Here is a 19387-nt window from a genome sequence, read left to right as displayed (position 1 = left end):
GGTCAGCCCGTCGATGGGTTGTGGGGAAGGGGAGGAAGATGTAGGGCAGGTAGGGGATGGTCCTTCCTCTGGTTGAGCACATCCAGCTCTGGGGAGATGGTGGCTTTAGGGCTGACAGGGGCGGAATTGGTGATATGGGCTCATGGTGGGGCTTGGTTAGGTCCCCAGGAGTTTATCTGTCCCCTCAGGAGCACTGGCCTCCATGGCTATGGGTGGTATCAGCCTTGTTGGGGTGCAGGTTCTCCCTTTGGTTTCTCTTCAGCTCAGTGCTCAGACGATGGGAACCTCCCTAGACCTTTTACTGGGAAAAAGCCTTCCCTGGCAAGCCCTCTGCACCAGCCATGAATCAGCAGGCTCCTGCTGTCTCCTCTCCACCCGCTGTTCCTCTTACAGGTGAGGGAACCTGGTCTGCTCACTATCTCTCCTACAAGAAGTAGGTATGTACCCAAAGCCATGATCTTCAACCCTGTCCTGGTGAGCCTGATTAAGACAGAGCCGTTGGCTTCGCACAAAGTATCAGGGGTTTGGGTGTGTTGGGGTTGTGGTAAAGTGGGGAAAGCACACAGCCACTGCGGCCACCACCTCCAGTGTCCCCCTTTACCCAGCAGCCTTGCACAGCACACTGGGGTGAGGAGGGATGCATGGGGATGAAGGCACCAGTTACTCTGGCACTGCCAGCGCCCCCCTCTTTTGGCCCTCAACGTGGACCCATTGCTCCAGCTAGGGGTTTAGCCCAGCCAGGCTAATTTGTCCTTGCAAATTCTTACTGCTTTTCTTCCTCCTATGCACCAAAGAAGAGCACAAATGCTTTCTGTGGTTCCTCTGACCCTTGTGAAGCCTCTGTGCCATGAAGACCACAAGCCGTGAAGACTTTGTGATTCCCCAACTAAGTTTTCCATCCCAGCTGAGCTACCTGAGCAGCTCTTCCCATGGTGGGTGCAGCAGATGCTCATGTAAAAGCGGTTCAACTACGTGCTGTACCAGAGAGACCAGTTTGTGCTACTTTGCAGGATGCTTCCCATCTAAACTGTGAATACTGGGAACGGCGATCAGGTTCTCTGCAGATCTCAGCCTCCAGTGAAGTTATCAAAAGAGGAGAGATGATGCTTGTCAGTGTGCTGGAAGCGAGCGGCTTTCCTTGGGGAAACGCCTTGGGCTGTGGGGTAGGGATCCTGATCTCCTTTGCAGTGCAGTGATTTGAAAGCAACTCTGGTAAAAAGAAATGAAATTACTCCGGTTTTAGCTCAGCGTGCATCTGGGATTGGAGTGGAGACTCCACCAAGCAATGAATGTTTAATGGGACAGTTTGTGTACGTTGCAAATAACCCATCAGAGTTCCAAATTAGTTCCTTTAAAACATATTTTTCCTATGGCGTTTCCTATGTGATATTAACCCTTGCTTTGCACACGTTGGTAGCACGTTTGTGTGTTTTCCATTTTGTCTTAATTATTAACGCAGCTGATGATGACGGTCACGTTGTGGGGGGACGTGGGCTGAGCCTGTGGCTGGAAACACGCTGACTTCCCCTGGCTGTGCAGGAGATGTCAGCCCGAGCCACCTCGCTTGTCCCGGTACCGGTTTCTCCCTCCCCGACCCACACACCCTTGGTCCCACTCTGTTGACCTGAGCGCGTGTCACTCCTGTTTCCTTCTAACGTGTCCTCAACACAGAGGAGTTGGGGTACCACTGGAAAAACCACACTCATAACTGCAAAACTTCATAAAAGGCAGTGGGCTTTGGGGACTAAAGGGTTGTTTGCAATTTTATTTCCTCCCTGTTCTTGTTGTTGGCCTGAAAAGCAGTTTTCCCCTAGAAAGATGTCCTGCATGGCTCTCCTCACTTGGTGGCTTTTTCCGGTGAGGAGCCCTGGTGCGTCGGAGCCCGGAGCAGGGCTGGGCTGCGTGAGGGACAGATGCCCTTCGGGACAGCTCCTCTTACCGACCTCCCCAAGGTGTAAGGAAAACCATCAGCGTGCCTTCTCTCACGCTATCGAAATGCAGCCCCTCGCCCAAACCTTTCCTAACCTATCTCATTTCAACGGCATGCTGCTTCCCTGGCTCTGCAGAACGGCCGCAGTGAAATGAAGGGCTGTCTTTGGCGGGGTAACCCTGGTAGGGGGTCTCGGAGAGCTTCACAAACCACACGTGTTGTTACTCAGATGAGGTATCCTGTTGATGGTTTTGTGCCTTTGTTACAGGTTTTATTTGCTTTTTTCATGGCAGCAAATGTTACTCCCTGTATTTTTTTATCATTTCTTTTTAAACTCAGCTTTTCGTACGCATTCACTCCTCCTACAGAGAAGATCAAGGGGCTGATTGCTGGCACTCACGGTGCCACCTTCAGCCCAGGGACAGCATAGGAGACCAGCAGCTACGTCTCTCCTCCCTGTCCCACGAGCAGCGGCAGATCTCTAACAGCATTGCACGGCGTGCAGGCTTGGGAGATCACCTTGCTCACCCCTTATCAGCTGTAATTTTATCGGTAACAGGGCTCTAGCTCTGGCCATTACAGGGTTTCTGCAGCAGGGCATGAGGACTCAAGTGACCATATCCCTCCCTGGTGCTTTCCTGCTTTGGAGGATCTAAGCCAAGCTTTTCGCTCAAAGCCACAGCCACACCATAGCTAAGCATAGGTTTTCCTCAGTCGCCACTCTGAGTGGCATCACCAGCTTTGTGTTTATTCCTCCTGTCTTTTGCTTGAGCCCTCAGTCCCCAGCAAGAGCTAACAGGATGGCATTACTACCTGTGGCTGCATTTTCTTGGCAGCAATTGGAGTTGCATTGGTCCCGCAGCATGGAGACCTCCCTCTCCAGCATCTCAATCCTGCTCAGCAGCTCCTGCAGGGATGGGAGGGAGGTGGAGCACTTGAAGGCCTGCTTGGGGAAGTTTATCCTGTGGGTGAAGGTGACCTGGCTCTCGCTGTCGGAGGTCTGCTCTGCATATTCTGCCAGACGGTCGTCTTCTGAACTCACCTCCTCGGCCGAAGACTTGAACATGGACGAGCAGCAGCTGTCCAGAGGGATGTTGATGTTGTAGATGTGGTGGAAGACCATGGGCTGCTCTTTAATGGGTGGGCTGCAATTGGCAAGGCCACCCTCCTCATCCACCGCTGACCTCTCAGCTGGCTCTGTTGTCACCTCCAGCCGGCACTCAAAAGGTTTGAGGACAGCGCCCAGCAGAAGCAAGTTGAAGCTGATGAGCACGTTCCTCAGGACTGGGTTTTCACTATCAGTCCCCATTTTCTTGGGAGAGGGAAGAGTCGTCTAAGCCAGCCTTGATCAGCCAAGCTTTGGGAGGACCTGGGGACACAGAAGAAAAACAGCATGTTTGGTGTTAGCCCTGAAACTGTGCTCAGCATAGAGAGGTAAGTGCTTCTGGGCAAAGTCATCCAGAGAGATACAGGGCCAACTTGACACCCACACAGTTCTGCTGGCTTTGGTAGAGCCTAAATCAACCCTGAGTGGAGACCATGGCTGGTGGGGAGACCCCGCCATAGCCCTTGAGCAGTGACAGAGGCAGATTCTTGTTGCTATTTTTTTTTTTTTTTTGAAGGAAACGCTTAATCTGTTGCTAACAAAGCATCGAATACGGGTGTGTTCAGCAGAAACACCCTGTATGGGATCTGCTTTCAATGCCACATCAGTACAGCATGTAGGGTCCAAAGGGTTAATGCATGGGTGACAGTGACACATCCCTGCGCTCTCCTTCCTTGTCTGCTGTGCCCCAGGAGCTGTGCCCAGGGTTGCTAAGCTTCCTCCAGTAGCTATAGGAACAGCAGCCTCGATGTTAAACACCGTTAAACTACACCACGCAGGCTCCAGCTTGTTCAGGTCGATGCTCCGAGCAGACAAACCCCTCCCATTAAAGTGGCTTCACCTCCTGCCCGCGCTCTGGATTATGGGTTAAGCTTGCCTTGATTTGGAACAGCACAACTTCTCGTTCTGGTGCTGTTCACGAGCCCCTGGGTGGTCATCCAACCTCCGAGGACCACAATTATCCCTGGCCTAAAATCACCAGTGCCAGCCCAGTTGTGCTGGCCGTGGATTCGCACCCATTACTCTTGTCAGGACTGTTGTTTGCTGACCAATACCCAACTCCAACTGATTTGCTGTGAGGAGTCACTGCCTGCTCTGTCAGAGGACAGTACTAACGGGCAGGTGAGGCTGTGTCTACAACGTCATTGCTCCCAAAGATACCGTTTGCCTTGCGTTTCCTTTTCAGGAGATAGCTGACCTGCAGTCCAAGAGAGATTGCTAGAGCATGGCTGCTTGGAGGGCATGTAGTGCTGTGGTTAGAGGCTCTCAGCTGAGCCCTTGCACTGCTTTGGTGTCAGGACAGTTAATTAAAGATTTCCAGCTAATAGCTGCAAATGCCTGATTGGATGTCTTGCAGCATGTTAGGAGGGAAGGTAAATCACTGTGTTCGTGGCTCCCTATCTGTATTGGGTTTGTGGGACCTGGGCTGATGAACACTGGAAATCTGCTTTGCGGTTCTTTCTGCACCAGCAGTGTGAAAGATGCCCCAGGCACCTTGAATCTGGTCAACACGCTCTTTACAGTGCTGGTGGAAAGGTGCGAAGGGCTGAGGACCTCCTCGCTGCATCACCAGAAACTTTCCCAAAGCTCCAAGAACTTGTGGGGTTTAGGAATTATCCAAAGCCAGGACATGGCTCTTGCAGCGTCCAGCCTTAATAATAACTCTATGTTTAGTACCATAAAGGCCATGCCTCCCCCCTTCTCCTACTGCTAAATGAAAATATATGTTTACTGGTTACTCTCCTACAATACCATGCTACTCCAGAAAACATCACTATTCAGCCGCCTCGCAGCATGCACAGGGTTATTATCCCGTATTACCACAACGTTCCTGCTGCACTTTTCTCCTCAGCTCCTTGCTTAATGCCAGCTTCTCGTGAGCAGGCACCTGGGACTCCTTTGGTAGGCTCTCTTTTTTTTTTTCTGCGTGGTTTTAGGGAAAGCAAGAAAAATGGAAATAACTCTGCAGTGGGGTGACCTCCTCCTCCTTCCCCCTGGCTCCTGTGGTGGCTGTGGGCATGCTTGCAAAAGAGGGACAGGAGGGCAGTGGAGATGACAACGGGAGGGAGTGAGAGGGGTGGGATCGATGCTCCTTAAGCGGTGATTTGGGGCCGCACACTCCTACCCCGACCCCTTCAAATCCTCCTCTGCCTTCTGGGCTCACCGGCGGCTCCTGGGTGGCCCTGGCTGACCCACGGAGAGACTTCTTGTCCCCGTGTAATGGGGCAGCCGTGACGGGGGGATACGCAGGGACTAATTAGCGCTGGCTGCCTTTGATTGACTCGCTGGCATTCAAGGCTAACTACCCGCTCCTTGGCCTCTTGCTTGGCTTTTCTGTGTGTGCTGGGAGTGGAAGTAATTGTGGCTGTGAGCCAGCTGCGCTGAGCCGGGTCAGAGCTTCAAAGCAAGACTCCTTGCAGGACTGCAGGAGCAGCTTCGACGTGGGGAGGTGAAATCCTCCCCCTCCCCGCTCTTCAGATCCAGCCTGGCTCAACAGAGCCTGTTTACGAGGGGTGGGGGGAGGCGGGTTCCAGTTGGGTGCAGGGACGAGCGAGTGGGAGACGGGTCGGTGGATAAAACGGGGCGAGCAGATGCACGGCGGAGACAACCTGCTAATGACAGCGAGGAGGCTGGGTGGTTAACGACTCTCTAACCCACAGACTGAAAACCATTCATCTGCCGCCAGGCTCATTGATCTGAGTCTCTTTATCGGTGGATTCATCGCGGCAGACTCCGGCAGGATGCTGCCCAGCTCTTGTTTCTGAGCAGCAAGCCAGCATCCCCCTCCAGCCCGGCTCAAGGAGGGGGGCCTTGGGCAAGAGGTGATGCTGTGCAGGTGGTGGCATCCTCACGGCACAGCGCTAAGTGAGCTTTGTCTTTTCTATTACTAGAAATGGGATCGTTGAAGGAAAATAAAGAAGAAAAAGTATTCCTGCCTCCACTGAATGCTCGGTCAGGCTGAATGCCACCTCTTTGCTGTGACATCACCCCAGTTCAGGATGTCCCCAGCTCAAACCAGGCTGAATCCACGGGGTCCTGCAGAGCAGGAGGATGCTCCTTGGTGTCCACCAACCCACAGCAGACCGTTTGAGCCATAAATCCCTATTAATCCTTGGCTTCTTTCTGGAGGCTTGGGCTGACAGCTCTGAAGCTCTGCCAGATCTGTGGATGAGTTCCCAGGGTCTGTCGTCTCCATTCCCTATCTGGTCCTGCATTGTTTCCTGCTCCTCCTGTCCATGATTTGCTTTTTCCTGATGGACTCCATCACCGTGAGCTCAGCTGGGGTGGGTTAATGCCGGGATTTGGCTGAAAGTGCTCTGGAGCTGTGTCTGTGGTCTGACAGCTTGAGGCTTGTCTGCTGGGGAAGAGAAGTCTCTTTAATGTTCCTGCTTCAGGTTCCTCACCCTCCTGTCCTCCCAGTGCTTCCCAGTCCCATGGGCAGTGACAAAACCATTAGAAACCATTGACTGAGCAAACAGATCCAGGACTATGTATTTTTTTTACTTCTCACTGTAAGAGGAAAAAGAGTTAATTTCTGTGGCCGTTTCACACGTAGAATCAGTTGCATTAGGGCAAATTTATCTGGGGTGCTCTTTCGTCTATTTTTGTTTCCTTTCTCCTTCACTGCCACCAAGCTCAGATAAAAGTCCAAGCTAGTGGTGTTCCCGGTGGCTTTGGTCCCTCTGTTCCTGGAGGTGGCCTTGGAAAAGCTCCTGGCTGGGGCAGCGAAGGCAGATTTCAGCCTGGCGCTTTCCCGGCATCCGACAGTGATGTCTTCTCCCTTGCTTTCCACCGGGCTGGGTCAATGCCTCTCCATCTGCCCGCACGCAGGGCAGGACAGTTGATCTCCAGTTGCCTCTGGCACAGACAAACTTGAGGCTGCTGCTTTATTTTAACAGAGCTGGTTTCCCTTGATTTGCTTTGCTTTGTTTTTTTTTTCCTACAGTTCCCCAGAAACACGGGTGTTTGAATTAAAGTTCAAATTAAAGAGTTATTAAAGTTAATTAAGAAGTCTGGCAGGCACTGAGCTCTCGGCTCCAAAGCATTTCAACTTTGGGGAGCTGTGAAATAATCAATCTGCTGCCGTTTCTGTGTGGTGCTCAATAAAAAAACCACACAATATAAAACTGAGAAAAATATTTGAGGGCTTTTGCCAAACATCTACCACAGCAAAGCGCTCTCTCCCTCCCGAATGGCCTCTCTCCATCCAGGATTAGTGTCTTACAGGCCAGCGAAGGAAGAAACAGAAAAACCCTATTAAATCCACAGCGCATCCACCCTAATTATATATTTTCAGCTATTTTTATGTTTTGCTGATGAGCTGTGTCTCTGCGAGTGGCTCGGGGCTGGGAATGCAGAAGGGAACCTGCGCGTGGTGATGCTGGGAGCAGCTGTGCCGGGAAAGGCATGAGCGGGGTGGCAGCGGCTTTGGGGGGCATCATCACCCAGAGATGCAGCGCCGTGTCCCCCGGCAGCATCCACACCCCCTTTTCTTATTGCTCAGCAATATCAACGTGGCAAATGTAAACTGTGCCCTGGGGGCTGCTGCGGGCTGGGTGCAGGGACAACAGATCTGCATGATGGGGATGACGCCAGCAGTTTTATCTCCAGCATTTCGCTGGAGATAATTTAGTATTTGGTTAGTTGAACAAAGTTTCTGTTTTCATGCCAGTTTTGGTGAATTTCTTGGGTTAAAAAAAACCCCAATGCTGCCTGAAAGACGCTTGAAAAATTCTAGTGTTTGTTTCTCCAGACAGATAGTGTGTATTGAAGTGTTTTTAAAATCAGTAAAGGTGTGAAAACGAAGTGGATGTTTTGTTCTCATTGAGAAACGCTTTAATCTACCCAGACCCAATAGATGTATGTGTGTAAACATACATATTTATATGTATTTATTGCGTTCTCTTTTCCTGAACACCAGATAAAGCACAAGCCCTCCTTTTCGGTGCAGATGGCAAACTGGAAAATCAGTGGGAGCTCAGACCAGGACTCATCCTTAACGCCGACCAACAAACCATCAAGAAACGGAGCTTGCTGCCTGCTTCCTCGGCGCAGCAGGAGCGGGCAGGTATTAGCTAACACTCAGCGGTCCCCGAGCCGTCTTGGGGCTGGCTGATTGCAGCTGTCATGTGTTCCCTGCTGAAGCTCGGCTGGCAGGAGCCAGACCGCTGCGATGGATTTGCTCCCCACTGCTGCTAATGGTGGGAGCAAGCCCAGAACATGGTTGTGCGTGAAGCAGGCAGGAAGCCTCCAAGTCTATTATTTGGGCTTTTATGTTGACAAGTGTGTTGGAGCTTTCCCTTTAGCCAAAAAAAACACCCACTCTGGACGGTTTTCACGGCTCCTAAATCCTCCCCGGAGATACCCAAGCGCTCAGTGCAGATGATGCCTATTCTGTGTTCCAGCGAGATGCAGCCCGTGCCAGCTTTCCTGCCTTCGTCGGGAAGGAAATTCTGCTCTGTGTCCATGGTTGGCTTCCCAGCCACACGCTTTCCACTCCAAGATGACCACACAGCTGGGAAGATGAGCTGGACTCCAAGCTCTACAGCTCAACCCCATTTTTTTTTTTTTTAGACCTCCCAAGAGTGGCTGTAGCACTCACTGCTTTAGAGCAACTCATCGCTCTCGTGCACCAGCATCGTCATTGGCTCTACGGTGAAATTGCTCCGGGGTGCCACAGTCCTCCAGCCACGGCAGGTGAGGACGTGTGCATGGAAGGTGCACACCTTGCTTTTGTTTTGCTTTGCTTTGTGATCCAGCCAGAAACTCTTTGTGATTTGCCTGTCTCACTGGAAAGCACTTGTGTCGCATCAGCCGCTAACGGAGAATTCGTGGAAATAATCGGGTCAGCTCCTCAGCAGCCTGAAACTGCTGCAAATTTGGCCTTGTGAGGCTGATTTGCACCAGTATGACCCTCCTGAGCAGATGTAGAGATGCAGACGATGTGTCCTGCAGACCTGATTCCCTCCTGCATTTTTCCAGGGCGAGGGCAAGAGCACTGTCCCCAGTTACATCCCTCATGATGTGCAATTTGTCTGCTTAAAAAGTTTTTCGTTGCATTACTTCCCTGGGCTTCATGGCAGGGTGAAGGTCCTTGCTATGTGCAAGCAAGCGTAGTCCTTTCCCTGACCAACTCTTTCTGCATCCTCTGCCTAATTGCAATCCTTGTCTCCCCTCTAAACTCAGCCTGCTGCAGGCTTTCGGGGGAATTAAAGGAGATGGAAATCTTTGAGGAGTGAAGCATCACGTTCCCTGTAATGCCGGACCTCAGCCCGAGGTCAGCTAGTTGAAGGCCAGACCCTGCAGATGCGTGGGGCTGGAGCTGAGGACCAACACCGATACCTGCACCGCGCCGAAGAAACCCAGCCGAGTCATTTCACATCACCACGGAGCAGCCCTTGGAGAGGGAATGATTTTTGCCCCACTGACTAATTACATCTTAAAGGATGGAATACTCTAATGCTTTTGCCAGTGTTCCCTAACTATATATGTGGAAGAAGAAATCTATAGTTCCCCCAACTGACTGTAAATTCTGCTGGCTTAATAATTCATGTCCGCCTCTGTGATTGCAGCCCACGTTATATCTTTCTTTCATCGCATATTCTTTTATTGAATTGCCATGGCATATATCAATAGCCTCTATCAGCTCCCAGAGGAAAGAAGGCAGCTGCTTAGCACAAAGGTTTCAGGGGGAATCTCCTTTCATTTTCCCGTTAACAGGTAAAGCCCGGATCCGACGCGTCTGACTTCACCTGGTCTCGTTCGACTGCTGCCTCCCATCTGCTCCCCTGCAAAGCCCGGGGAGTCGCTGGGGTAAGTCACGTTTTCGCAAGGGGGCCAGCTCTAATCCAAGCCCACCGCAGCATTTTACTGAGCAAACTGTGGCATTGCCTGTCTGCGTTTGTATACCCAGAGGCAGCAGCAAACAGGTTATCAGCCCCCCCTTCAAAGCGACCATGCGCCACAAAAAGCACTTGCTCGGTGTAAAATTCACTTGTGTGCCCATCTTGCAAAGGTGGGCACCTAATTTTGTGATGAAAATCAAGGTGAAAGCCTAACTTTGTAATGAAAGCTGTTGGCAGTGGGCTTGGGCCCCAGCACCCTGTGGGTGATGCTGAGATGCAGGCACAGGCTGCAAACCGTGGTGCAGCACGTCACGGCTCGTGGTTAGACACTTTCCCCTGGCCTCTGTCACCAGTATAAAGACCCAAGGTGTCACACTCCCAGCTGGGTCCATATGTGACACCCTGGTCCTGTGGTGCCTGAACTCCCAACTCCTAATGGGAGTCACTGGCTGCTAAAACTGAGCTCTTCCATGCCTACTTACGAGGCTGGATATGTGGTTTGAGTTGTGGCAGGTGAGTATTTGGTAGCCTGGCCCTCTGAGCGCTAATATTTGATGTCTGTTGGAGATGGCCTCGGCTGCCATACTGCTTGGACAGCCCCATCCCTCGGGACTCCCTGCCCACGAAAGGCCATCACGTCTAGCGCTTCGCACCTTACATTTATTCACACTCTGTTAATAAATCCCCCCTCGCTGGGCCTGTATGTTGCAGAAGGGTTTATTTTATCCTTGTACAGCATCACAGTGTTTCCTGCCTCCAGGCATTAAAGCAGTTTTACTAGGGAGAGCCTGGGGACAGAGGCTGGGGCGGCTCCCGCTGCTCTGCCCTGCATTTACCCATAATGATGCTCCTGGGAGCATCGCTCCTGCCCCATGCCTGGGGAGAGACTATGTTGCTAAAGAAAGATTTTGGGACAGGGCCAGGCCTTTCTGAGTTGCTAACCTTCAGTGTTAAAGCTGTGTGTTGTGTTTCTGAGCCCTGCGATGGCCACTCTGCCTGCCCCGCCAGCTCCCGGAGCTCCACCGGAGATACTCGGAAGCCGTAAAGGAGGAATTAACCATAATTATGGAGCATTGCAGGGCATAAACACCCTCTAAATCCTCTTTAATTACGTGGTGGCACTTAATTACATGGCAAGTGGAATGTAAGCGCAAAAATAAATATGATTTCAGTTTTATCTTCAGCAAGGGCACCAGTAATTAATTTTGGAGGGTAACATAGGACCCAGCTGAACATGGGCATGGTGTGGACCCTCCATGCACAGTGCTGAAGAGGTGCCGCCACCCAGGACAGTCAAGCAACCCTTCTCTCTCTCCAGCAGCCATGGCTTTGCCATCCCTTTCCACTCACCCCTCAGCAGCATCCCTCTTTCTGTCCACCCATGCATAGGCAGAGACTTGCGGACATCAGGACAAGGCAAGAGCGAGTGGTGGGGTACCCACTCATCCTCAAGCATGGAGAAAACCAGGCGTGAGAGCTTCCATGGCTAATTCATCCCACCTCCATCACGCTGCAAACCCACAGCCTATAACTGGTGGGGTTTGGATCACACTTGGCCATGGGCATGAGATTTTTTTCTGCTTGTTTTCTCCCAGCAGACAGCTTGGGTGCCAGCAGCAAGTCCTCATGCTCATGTAGCTGATGCTTGGCTGTCATGTTACATTAGAGTCTATGAGTCAACCCGGGCCTCCTCAGGGCTTAGCTGAGGCGGATGCAAACGACCCAGCTCAGGAAGCTCCATTGCCAAAAAGCGGTGCATTGCCACTACCCCCGGTGCAGATAGAGCGTTCAGCTTGATGAAGAGGAAGAAGACTGTGATGAAGTGCAAAGTCACATTGAAGAAATCAGATGATCCGTGACCTCCATTGCCCCATATAATCACCGCTTGGTGCCAGCGCGACCAGGAAATGGATAACAGTGCTGCAGACCAGGAGAGGAAAATCCCTGCTATCATCATGGCTTTGTTTTACCATAATTAGGGAACTGTGGCGTTTTCCCCCGGGAACCTGAGCGGGGACACCCGGGAATTCAGTTTGCTTTTAGCAAAAGCAAAACCACCTGCTAAAGTCAAATGAGCACTTTTTTTTAACTTGCTTTTTGGTTTGCCTAGTCATATATGCCCTGACCCAAAGTCAGGGCAACGGAAAAGAAATGCTCATCTGGTGTGGTTATACTTTCATTTCCCCCCCACATGTGTATTTTTACGGTGCAGAAATGAAGCAGAGGTGATGTGATCGTGAGGTCGTGTATGCTGTGGCTTACACCTGCTTTACAACCTCCACATGAGAAAAATTCAGATTTTTCTCCCTTTTTAATATACTGCTCAGACTAAACCATGGGATACGGCTGATTTACACGCATATGCAACCGGTCAGGTAGCAGCAGGGATCTCGCTGTGAACCCTCCAATAACTGATATCTTCTGCTCGCCTTCCCATTGTAATTTCCCCTGAATATTCAGAGCAGCAGCAGGTACTTGTGCAACAGATTTGGGGCTGGAGCAGAGCTGGCTCTTGCTCCAGGGAGGTTTTGCTTGGGCAAAGCTTTTCCCAGGTCCATTCTGGGGACCTGCAGGGTCTCCTCAGGAGGGGACAGCCTTGCGGTGGCAGCCACAAGGAGCCTGCAAACGTTTTCTATCATCTCCTGTCAAGAAGACAGCCGAAGAGAGCGTGAGCAAACTGGAGCAGAGAAATGAATTGTAGTCCTGCTGCAGAGACTTCATTTGATAAATAATGTATATAGAGTTTGCAGTAATAACTGCTTTTTTCCGACCCAGGCAGCCGGGCTGGGTTTGGCACATCCTGGACGTGTTCCTCCTTTCGGGTGGTGAATGGAAGGACGGGCGCTCGCTCGCGTGGTGGGGAAGGCAAGGCAGGCAGTGAAAGGCTCTGCTGTGTCAGATGGGTTCATCTGGGGCTTTTCTCACTGCTGACGAGCCGTGCGTGTGTGTGTGTGGAGAGGAGAGGAGGCGGCGTTTCCAGGCACTGCAGAAGGCAAGAGATGCGCTGGGGGCACAGAGTGTAGGAAAGCTCCTGAGGTTAACACATGCCAGTGACATATGGCTGAGAGGAGACGTATAGCCCTGGGTGGGCAGGTGGGCACCAGCTGTCCCGACACCACGATGCTGCACCCTGTCCTGCCCGATGCTGGAGATGCAGCTTCCCCATCCCAGCACCACGTTTCTCATCCCTCCCCTGAAATCTCTTTTTTGGCTTCGAGCATGCTTTCCAAAGAGCGCATGGTATCACTCATGAGTGTGCTCCCAGAGGAAAGATGGGACCTTGGAGATCGTCAGCTAGGGGTGCAAGGATTTCCCTGTGCAATCCCATGCTGCTGTTACAACAGCGTGAAGCGAAGCAGTCACATCACCTCCCCTCCCAGTCTGCCGTCCCTTCAGCTGTAATAGCCATTGTGGTAGGGCAACCCAGCTGGTGGGTTTGGCCTTCATCCTCCCTCCTCTGGCATCTCAAGGTACCGAGATGGGAAAACAGGGGCTGAGAGTGGGTCTCTTTAGGAAGCCAAAAAAAAAAAGGAGGGAGAAATTCCCTCCTGGCTCTTTTCCCTGATGCCCTTTAAAAACTGCTTTCACAACAAGTAAGGAGGCGGGATAGGGGAGGAGAGAGGAGGACCGTGGCCACCAACTGAGCCTTGGAGGCCGTGGTGGCTCAGGCTCTCCTAACCTGCAAGAGCCCAGAGAGTGAGAGGGGCTCACAGGGGTGGGACAGAGCTGGTCTGGGCTTTTAGGATGGGTGTCCTCTACAATTAGTCATGCTGAGATATGCAGTCAAAATCCCGGATTCCCATAGGTTTAATCTTCCAGCTGGGACAGCTGCCACAGGCATGTATGGGGCTGAGGAGCTGGCTGGGTGCCTGCACAGACCCCTCAGAGCCACTGGAGCTATATAAAATGGCATTAATCAAGGCACACCAGAGATAATGCTCTTTAATCATTTTTATGGCAGGCTTTGAACATTTCTACAGGAGCAATTTGGTTAAAAATAGATTTGCTTCTATTGGATTTTGGAGGAAGATCTGGGCTACCATATTAATGAAGGTGAGCGGGAAAACCCGTATCTCTCCTTATTTTACATCCTTGTGTAAGAACTGGAAAGAACCTCAGTGCTTCTATTGCAGGGAAAAACAACATCCTTGGGGAGGTAAAATAGCTGTAGTCAACGTGGGCTCGTACCAGCTGAAGATCTGAGTCAGGTTGGGTTTTTATTGCCATATAATAGGTAAGTACCTCATTAAGGAGAGGATATAAATGGGTAACACAATTTCATGGAGCCTGGAGCCGGTGCAGGGCGCAGGAGGTTGGGAGCAAGCCCACTGCTTTGTGATGTTTTTTAAGCTAGAACTTGGTTTTGCTCACTTTAGTTCTCCCAATAGTATTGTAAGTGTTGGGGTTAAACAGTTCACAAGTGAGCACTTAAAATCAATTTTAAAGCCCTCTTTTTATGCTGAAGAACTGCGTGGAGATGTAAGGCTCCGGATGAAGGAGGCTCCTTCAGTCCTGTGACAGACAGTGATGTGATATAACCTCTTTCATGAACGGGTCAAAATTCATCTTTGAGTTGACTCCCACAGTCCCCAGTGTCCCAGAAGCTGGGCTCAGCACCTTGTATTTCCGAGACTCTTCTAATTTCTAAGCCAAAATCAACCACAGTCAGTTGAAACACACTTGCCTGCCTGACTTTGCTGCCCTCCTTCACTTCTGATCGAACGGATAGGTAAATAATGACAAATAACACATTGTGGCCATCCGAGCAGGGCTTGCTGAACCGAGAAATCGGATCGCTTGGGCAGCAACTGCAACATTGTGGGAAGATGGGAAATTGCCAAGAACATTTGCAGAGTGAGAGCACAGTAATTTGAAAGCAAGGGATTGCTGGCTGCATCCTACTCCTGCAGAAAGTGAGGACCAAACACCTCTTGATGCCTGCTGGGAGCAGGACAGCCCTTTCAAATGAGGCCACTCAACCTGCTAGTTGAGATGGACATAGACTGCTTCTCACACACCTTAAATAGAGCAAACAGGGCAGCGTTCAGAGAGACATCTTGGTATATGTCTGCACCCGGTCACTCCCTGGCTTCTCCTACCCACCACTAGCCTGTAATGGGCCATGCAATGAGAGCCATACAACTGCAACTTTCCCTTCGAAGTCAGAAGCGTTAGGCACTGCGGTGTCTCTGCTACCTGTAACGCCGAGCTGTGGCTGCTGAACAGGGCAGGGAGGACGGCACTGCAGAGGATGGGGCTGTTTTTCCAGGTCTGGAAGCTGGGCATCCCTGGCAAACTGCTGGTGGGGCCACCAGCTGGGAAGCTTTGAGATGCATCATGGTGGCACCGGTCAGACCTCCGTGGTTCTGCTGAAGTTCAAAGTGTTGCAGCAGGAGAAAGACTGAGGGGTTGAAGCCTCTGGGAGATTTGTGCAAGAAGGTCTTCATGGGAAAATCAGTGGGAAACGGCAGAAGAAACCTCAACCGGCAAGGCAGGATCCCACCTGGGAACAGACTTGGTTGGTTCCTCGCTGCAAGGGACAGATCCAGTGACCTTTCAGAGCAGTCCTCCTTGAGAAGGGGACAACGACAAGCTAACATCCCAACACTTGCACACGAGTACAATGTCTCCAGTTGGAGTGGGTCAGGGGATTCTTCTGGAGGAGGTCACCGTAAGGCTTTCAAGCATGCTTATATTCTGGCACAGCTATTTCCATTGTGGAATGGTTTACCTTTTGGGATACAACTCATTCATTTCGTCTGGCCAAGCGGTAGGGTGGGCAGCAGCAGGCAGGTATTTATTCCCCACCCTGGCCCCGGCTGTGCCGTTTCGCCCTGGATACCTCTCGCTGCCGCTACTGCCGCTTATGCCCTTTGAAAAATGGGAATAATATACGGCTATCTCTCTATGAAACGCTGGGATGACAGCCTAATGAATAGTACCACGAGCTGGTTGAAATCCACTTCTGTGCAGAGGTGCCAATCTAATTTTCCACTCTAGATAGACGTTTAATAACCCAAAGTCCTCTTACTCCGGTGGGATTATCTATGGAGCACTTTTCTTCCACCACGTCCAAAACACCGTACTAAAATGCATGCAAGAAAGGAAAACAGCAAGCCTTGTAACAACCCCCTCAGACACACGCGTAGCTGGGTGGGTGACAGAGACAACACCGCTGCTGAAACTGTGGAGAAAGATGAATTTTAAAACCCGATCTGAAATTTGGGTGGGTTCTCTTCCTACCCTGGCAGGTCCTGCCCACCTCTAACATGGTGTTTGGCTGGCGTCTAGGAGATAAAACTGAGCTGTGGTGTCTCTGACACCTCGTTGTCTTTTATAAGTTAAGTAAGCGGAAAAGAATGTTCTTTTAATGCAAAGCTTGGCTGGAAGATCAATAACAGCTTCACGTGTATTTTTGTCTAACGCTTGGTTTTGTAGGGCTTTGGGGAAAAAAAAAAAAGTTGCTTTTCATGCAGCACATGGACACGAATTGCTCTGCTGCCAGGTTCTGGGCTTTTATCACAAATTACCTCCCTGGCCTGAGCCATGGGGGCCAAAACCACGTGGCCAGGGACGGGCAGCGAGCCAGGACTGCCCGTGCTGGTCTCAGACCTCCTTCTGCGGGAGCGCTCTGCCCACATAGATGGGCACTCTACAGCCAGGGCATGGCTGGTGTGTAGCCTATGGTGTCCTGGCCTCGAAACGCAGTGTGCCTTGCAGAAGGGCTTTCACCCATTGCTGCTTGTAGAGTGCCGCAGGATGTTCTGACGGAAGGTTTTCTGGCTGCAAACTCATTATAATCATTCTCATCTATGATTACGTTTCCTGGCAGGAGATCTAGTCTGCTAGATACACGCCTGCCTTGGCTGATCTGAAACCAAAGAAATGCCAAGGGTTGCTAATAGTTATTTTGAAATTCCATCTTCTTTGCCCTGTGCTTCTCCTTTCTAAAGCTGCTGCAGCTCTCGCAGGTGAGATGGCTAATTGCAAGGGGTGGTACCAGCTGTAAATCGATAGTCTGGCTGATCACTTCCTTTAAATCCAGGTGGTTCTACTGATTTCTGTGCTTATTTATGTCGGCTGAGATCAGGTCAGGAGCAGAATATCTATGGTCAAGGCAGGGGTTGAGAGATTTTGTAGTGTTTGGAGGACAATGAGTGTCTGTGGTTGGTCATGCTCTGGACAGATAGGAGATGTGAGTAAGAGGGAGAGGAAAGGGAGGTGACTTTTTTTATGAGGATTGGGCTTCCAAGCGGAGCATCCCAAGTCTTGTGGGGTAACCATGAGAGTGCTGCCTTTTACTACTGGGCAGAAGAAATGCCAGAGGACCTTGCAGTGCGGTTTCTTGTTCCAGTGTATAAGTTAGCATGCTGCTGGTCTGCTGTCTGATGGCATTGAGAAGTGTGAAGGTGGCCTTGCTGGGATGCTTCGAGGAGGAAACTCACTGATCTGCTGCATCCTGTGCTCTGGAATTCAGGTGTGCTCGATGTGTTGGGTTTCTGCTGTGCCTCCTTCTCTACAATGCTGTGCATTAAGATGTCTTCTGTATCTCATGTTTTTTTTTAATATCTATATAAGAATATATAAATTTTACATCTATATATAGATAGAAAGATATATGTATGTGCTCCACTTCTTGATGTGTGGTGGACCCCTGTTGCTCTATGTAAAGCTGGGATGCTAAAAGGATATAGCAGTTATTCTTAAGGAGAGGCATGTGTTTGGAGGGGATTCAAGTATTTTCTTTAAGTCTTCACACCCTGAGGAGGGTGACATTCAAAAACAAACACCCAATCTTCAGCTCCTCCGAGCTGGCTGTCAAGCATAGGATGGGAGAAGATAGGGTGGGAAGGTCTCATCACTTCACCCATCTTCCCCACACTGTGTTTTCCGTTGGTGGTTTCAAGGTGGGCTCGGTTCATGCCAGGACTTCACTGAGTGCCTGGCTGATGCTCTGCTTCTCAGCACTGTGTTTATATCTTTATATTTTACTGTGCTGCTCTGATAGCTCTGAGCATGCCGGTGCCTACCACAGCCTTTCCTGCCCTTCTTGGGTTGTCCCAGAGTCTTTCCATCCCCCTAACCATGGGTGCTTTGGAGCATACTGACTTTGACATGATATAAATGAAATTTAGAGGAACAGTTGAATGCAGTAAGGTGCTCTTTGTTTACTAAAACCAAGATGTGAAACTTATTTGTTTTTTATTAAAAACTACAAAAATAAAAGATTTGTTCTGGTTTTGAGAATTTTAACTAGATCACTGATTTCCGAAGTCACTAGAGTGCACAGTGTTAAGCTGGTGCAACCACAGCTGGGGTTATCCAGCGGTGGGTGTAAGCTTTCTATAATGGCCTTCTGAGGGGTTTTTTATTTATTTGTTTTTAGATAAAGCTGCTCTGTTATGTGTTATCTGGATTTGAGTGAAAACAGGTCCTGTAAGAACTGGACAGACAGCAAAGGCGGGAGCATGTCGGGATGGTGGGGATGGGGACAACTGGTGTCCTACAGGCAGTGGCGAGTCAACTGGTGCCCTGCTCCCAGTGCGAAAGGGTGGACCCCAGGTGGGGTTACTGGAGATATTGGAAACCTCTGCCCTGAGCAAATTAGGCAAACATAATCCATGTGCCCTAGGGCTGCTTCTGGGTGCTCTGCCTGGATGATCACCCCGGGAAGCGGCGAGTGTGGCTGTCAGTGTTGGAAGAGGAGTCTCCTTCCAGCTGGATGCAGTGCATCTGGATGGGGGGAAGCTGCTGGACACCCAGACGGGGAACTGCCCACCCCCAAGCCGCAGTGCTCCCTCTCCCTGGGTTAACTTCAAACCACGTCAGCAACTTGACAAGCTCTCTTTTCCCTTGATAGATATCATGCTTAGCGTTTTTGCTATGGTTAAACAGCAGGATAATGCTTCTGTACATGATCACAGACCTGATAGAACCCCCACCGAAGTACCTGCCTTTCCGAGGAGCTTAAGTAATATATTTTCGAAAAGCACTTCAGCGACCTTTGAATTCCCGTGGAGCACTCGAGTCTGTGCGACCTGAGGCTTCGGTGTTATGAATCCAATTCTGAAAAAGCCTGGAAATTGATTTATGGCTGTGTGAGAGGTATGCAAGCTTCGGAGGCACGAGAGACTTGATGACTTGTTACCTGACTCTGGAAATTCAGTGCTGGACTGTTGCCAGGGGTGTACCCGTGGTGGGTCCATTCATCTGGTCGCAGAATCGCTTGTGGTCTCACCGGGCACTTTCCAGCTTCAGAAAATGCAAGTTCATGTTAAGCTGAGTTTGAAAAAAAAGTGTCGCTGTCAGTTTGTGAAGCCTGAAATACTTTAGTAAAAAGCGCTGGTGCTGATGGGATCCATTCATCTGACACTCATCTGGTGGCTCTGCCATGCTCACACAGCTCTGTCTGCTTTGGGTCTGAAGTGATCTTGTTAGCATGGCTTTTTCAGGGTGGGGGGGTGGGGGGTAAGTGATGGAGACTTGCTTGCATTTCATGTCAGCCTT

The 19387-nt window shown here is 50.6% G+C and overlaps 1 protein-coding gene and 1 long non-coding RNA gene across 3 annotated transcripts in view; one reads left to right on the top strand and one right to left on the bottom strand.

Annotated features, from left to right (window-relative positions):
• TNR (tenascin R) overlaps positions 1–19387 on the bottom strand; it is a 78195-nt gene that overhangs the window by 30002 nt on the left and 28806 nt on the right. For both annotated transcript variants that reach the window (XM_075422620.1, XM_075422621.1), the window contains exon 2: positions 2744–3299. In XM_075422620.1, the coding sequence (XP_075278735.1) occupies positions 2744–3239 (496 nt within the window). In that variant the 5' untranslated portion in view covers positions 3240–3299. The remainder of the gene's footprint in view (positions 1–2743; positions 3300–19387) is intronic.
• Positions 7956–19231, top strand: LOC142361589 (uncharacterized). The gene is made up of 5 exons (XR_012764217.1): positions 7956–8103; positions 8610–8732; positions 9756–9848; positions 13842–13933; positions 14014–19231. It is a non-coding gene; the product is annotated as an uncharacterized LOC142361589 (long non-coding RNA).

This window comes from Opisthocomus hoazin, chromosome 6, assembly GCF_030867145.1.
Source record: "Opisthocomus hoazin isolate bOpiHoa1 chromosome 6, bOpiHoa1.hap1, whole genome shotgun sequence".
In the NCBI taxonomy this organism is placed as follows: domain Eukaryota; kingdom Metazoa; phylum Chordata; class Aves; order Opisthocomiformes; family Opisthocomidae; genus Opisthocomus; species Opisthocomus hoazin.
Note: the sequence above shows the minus strand (reverse complement) of the source record. Positions and strands in the feature narration are given on the sequence as shown.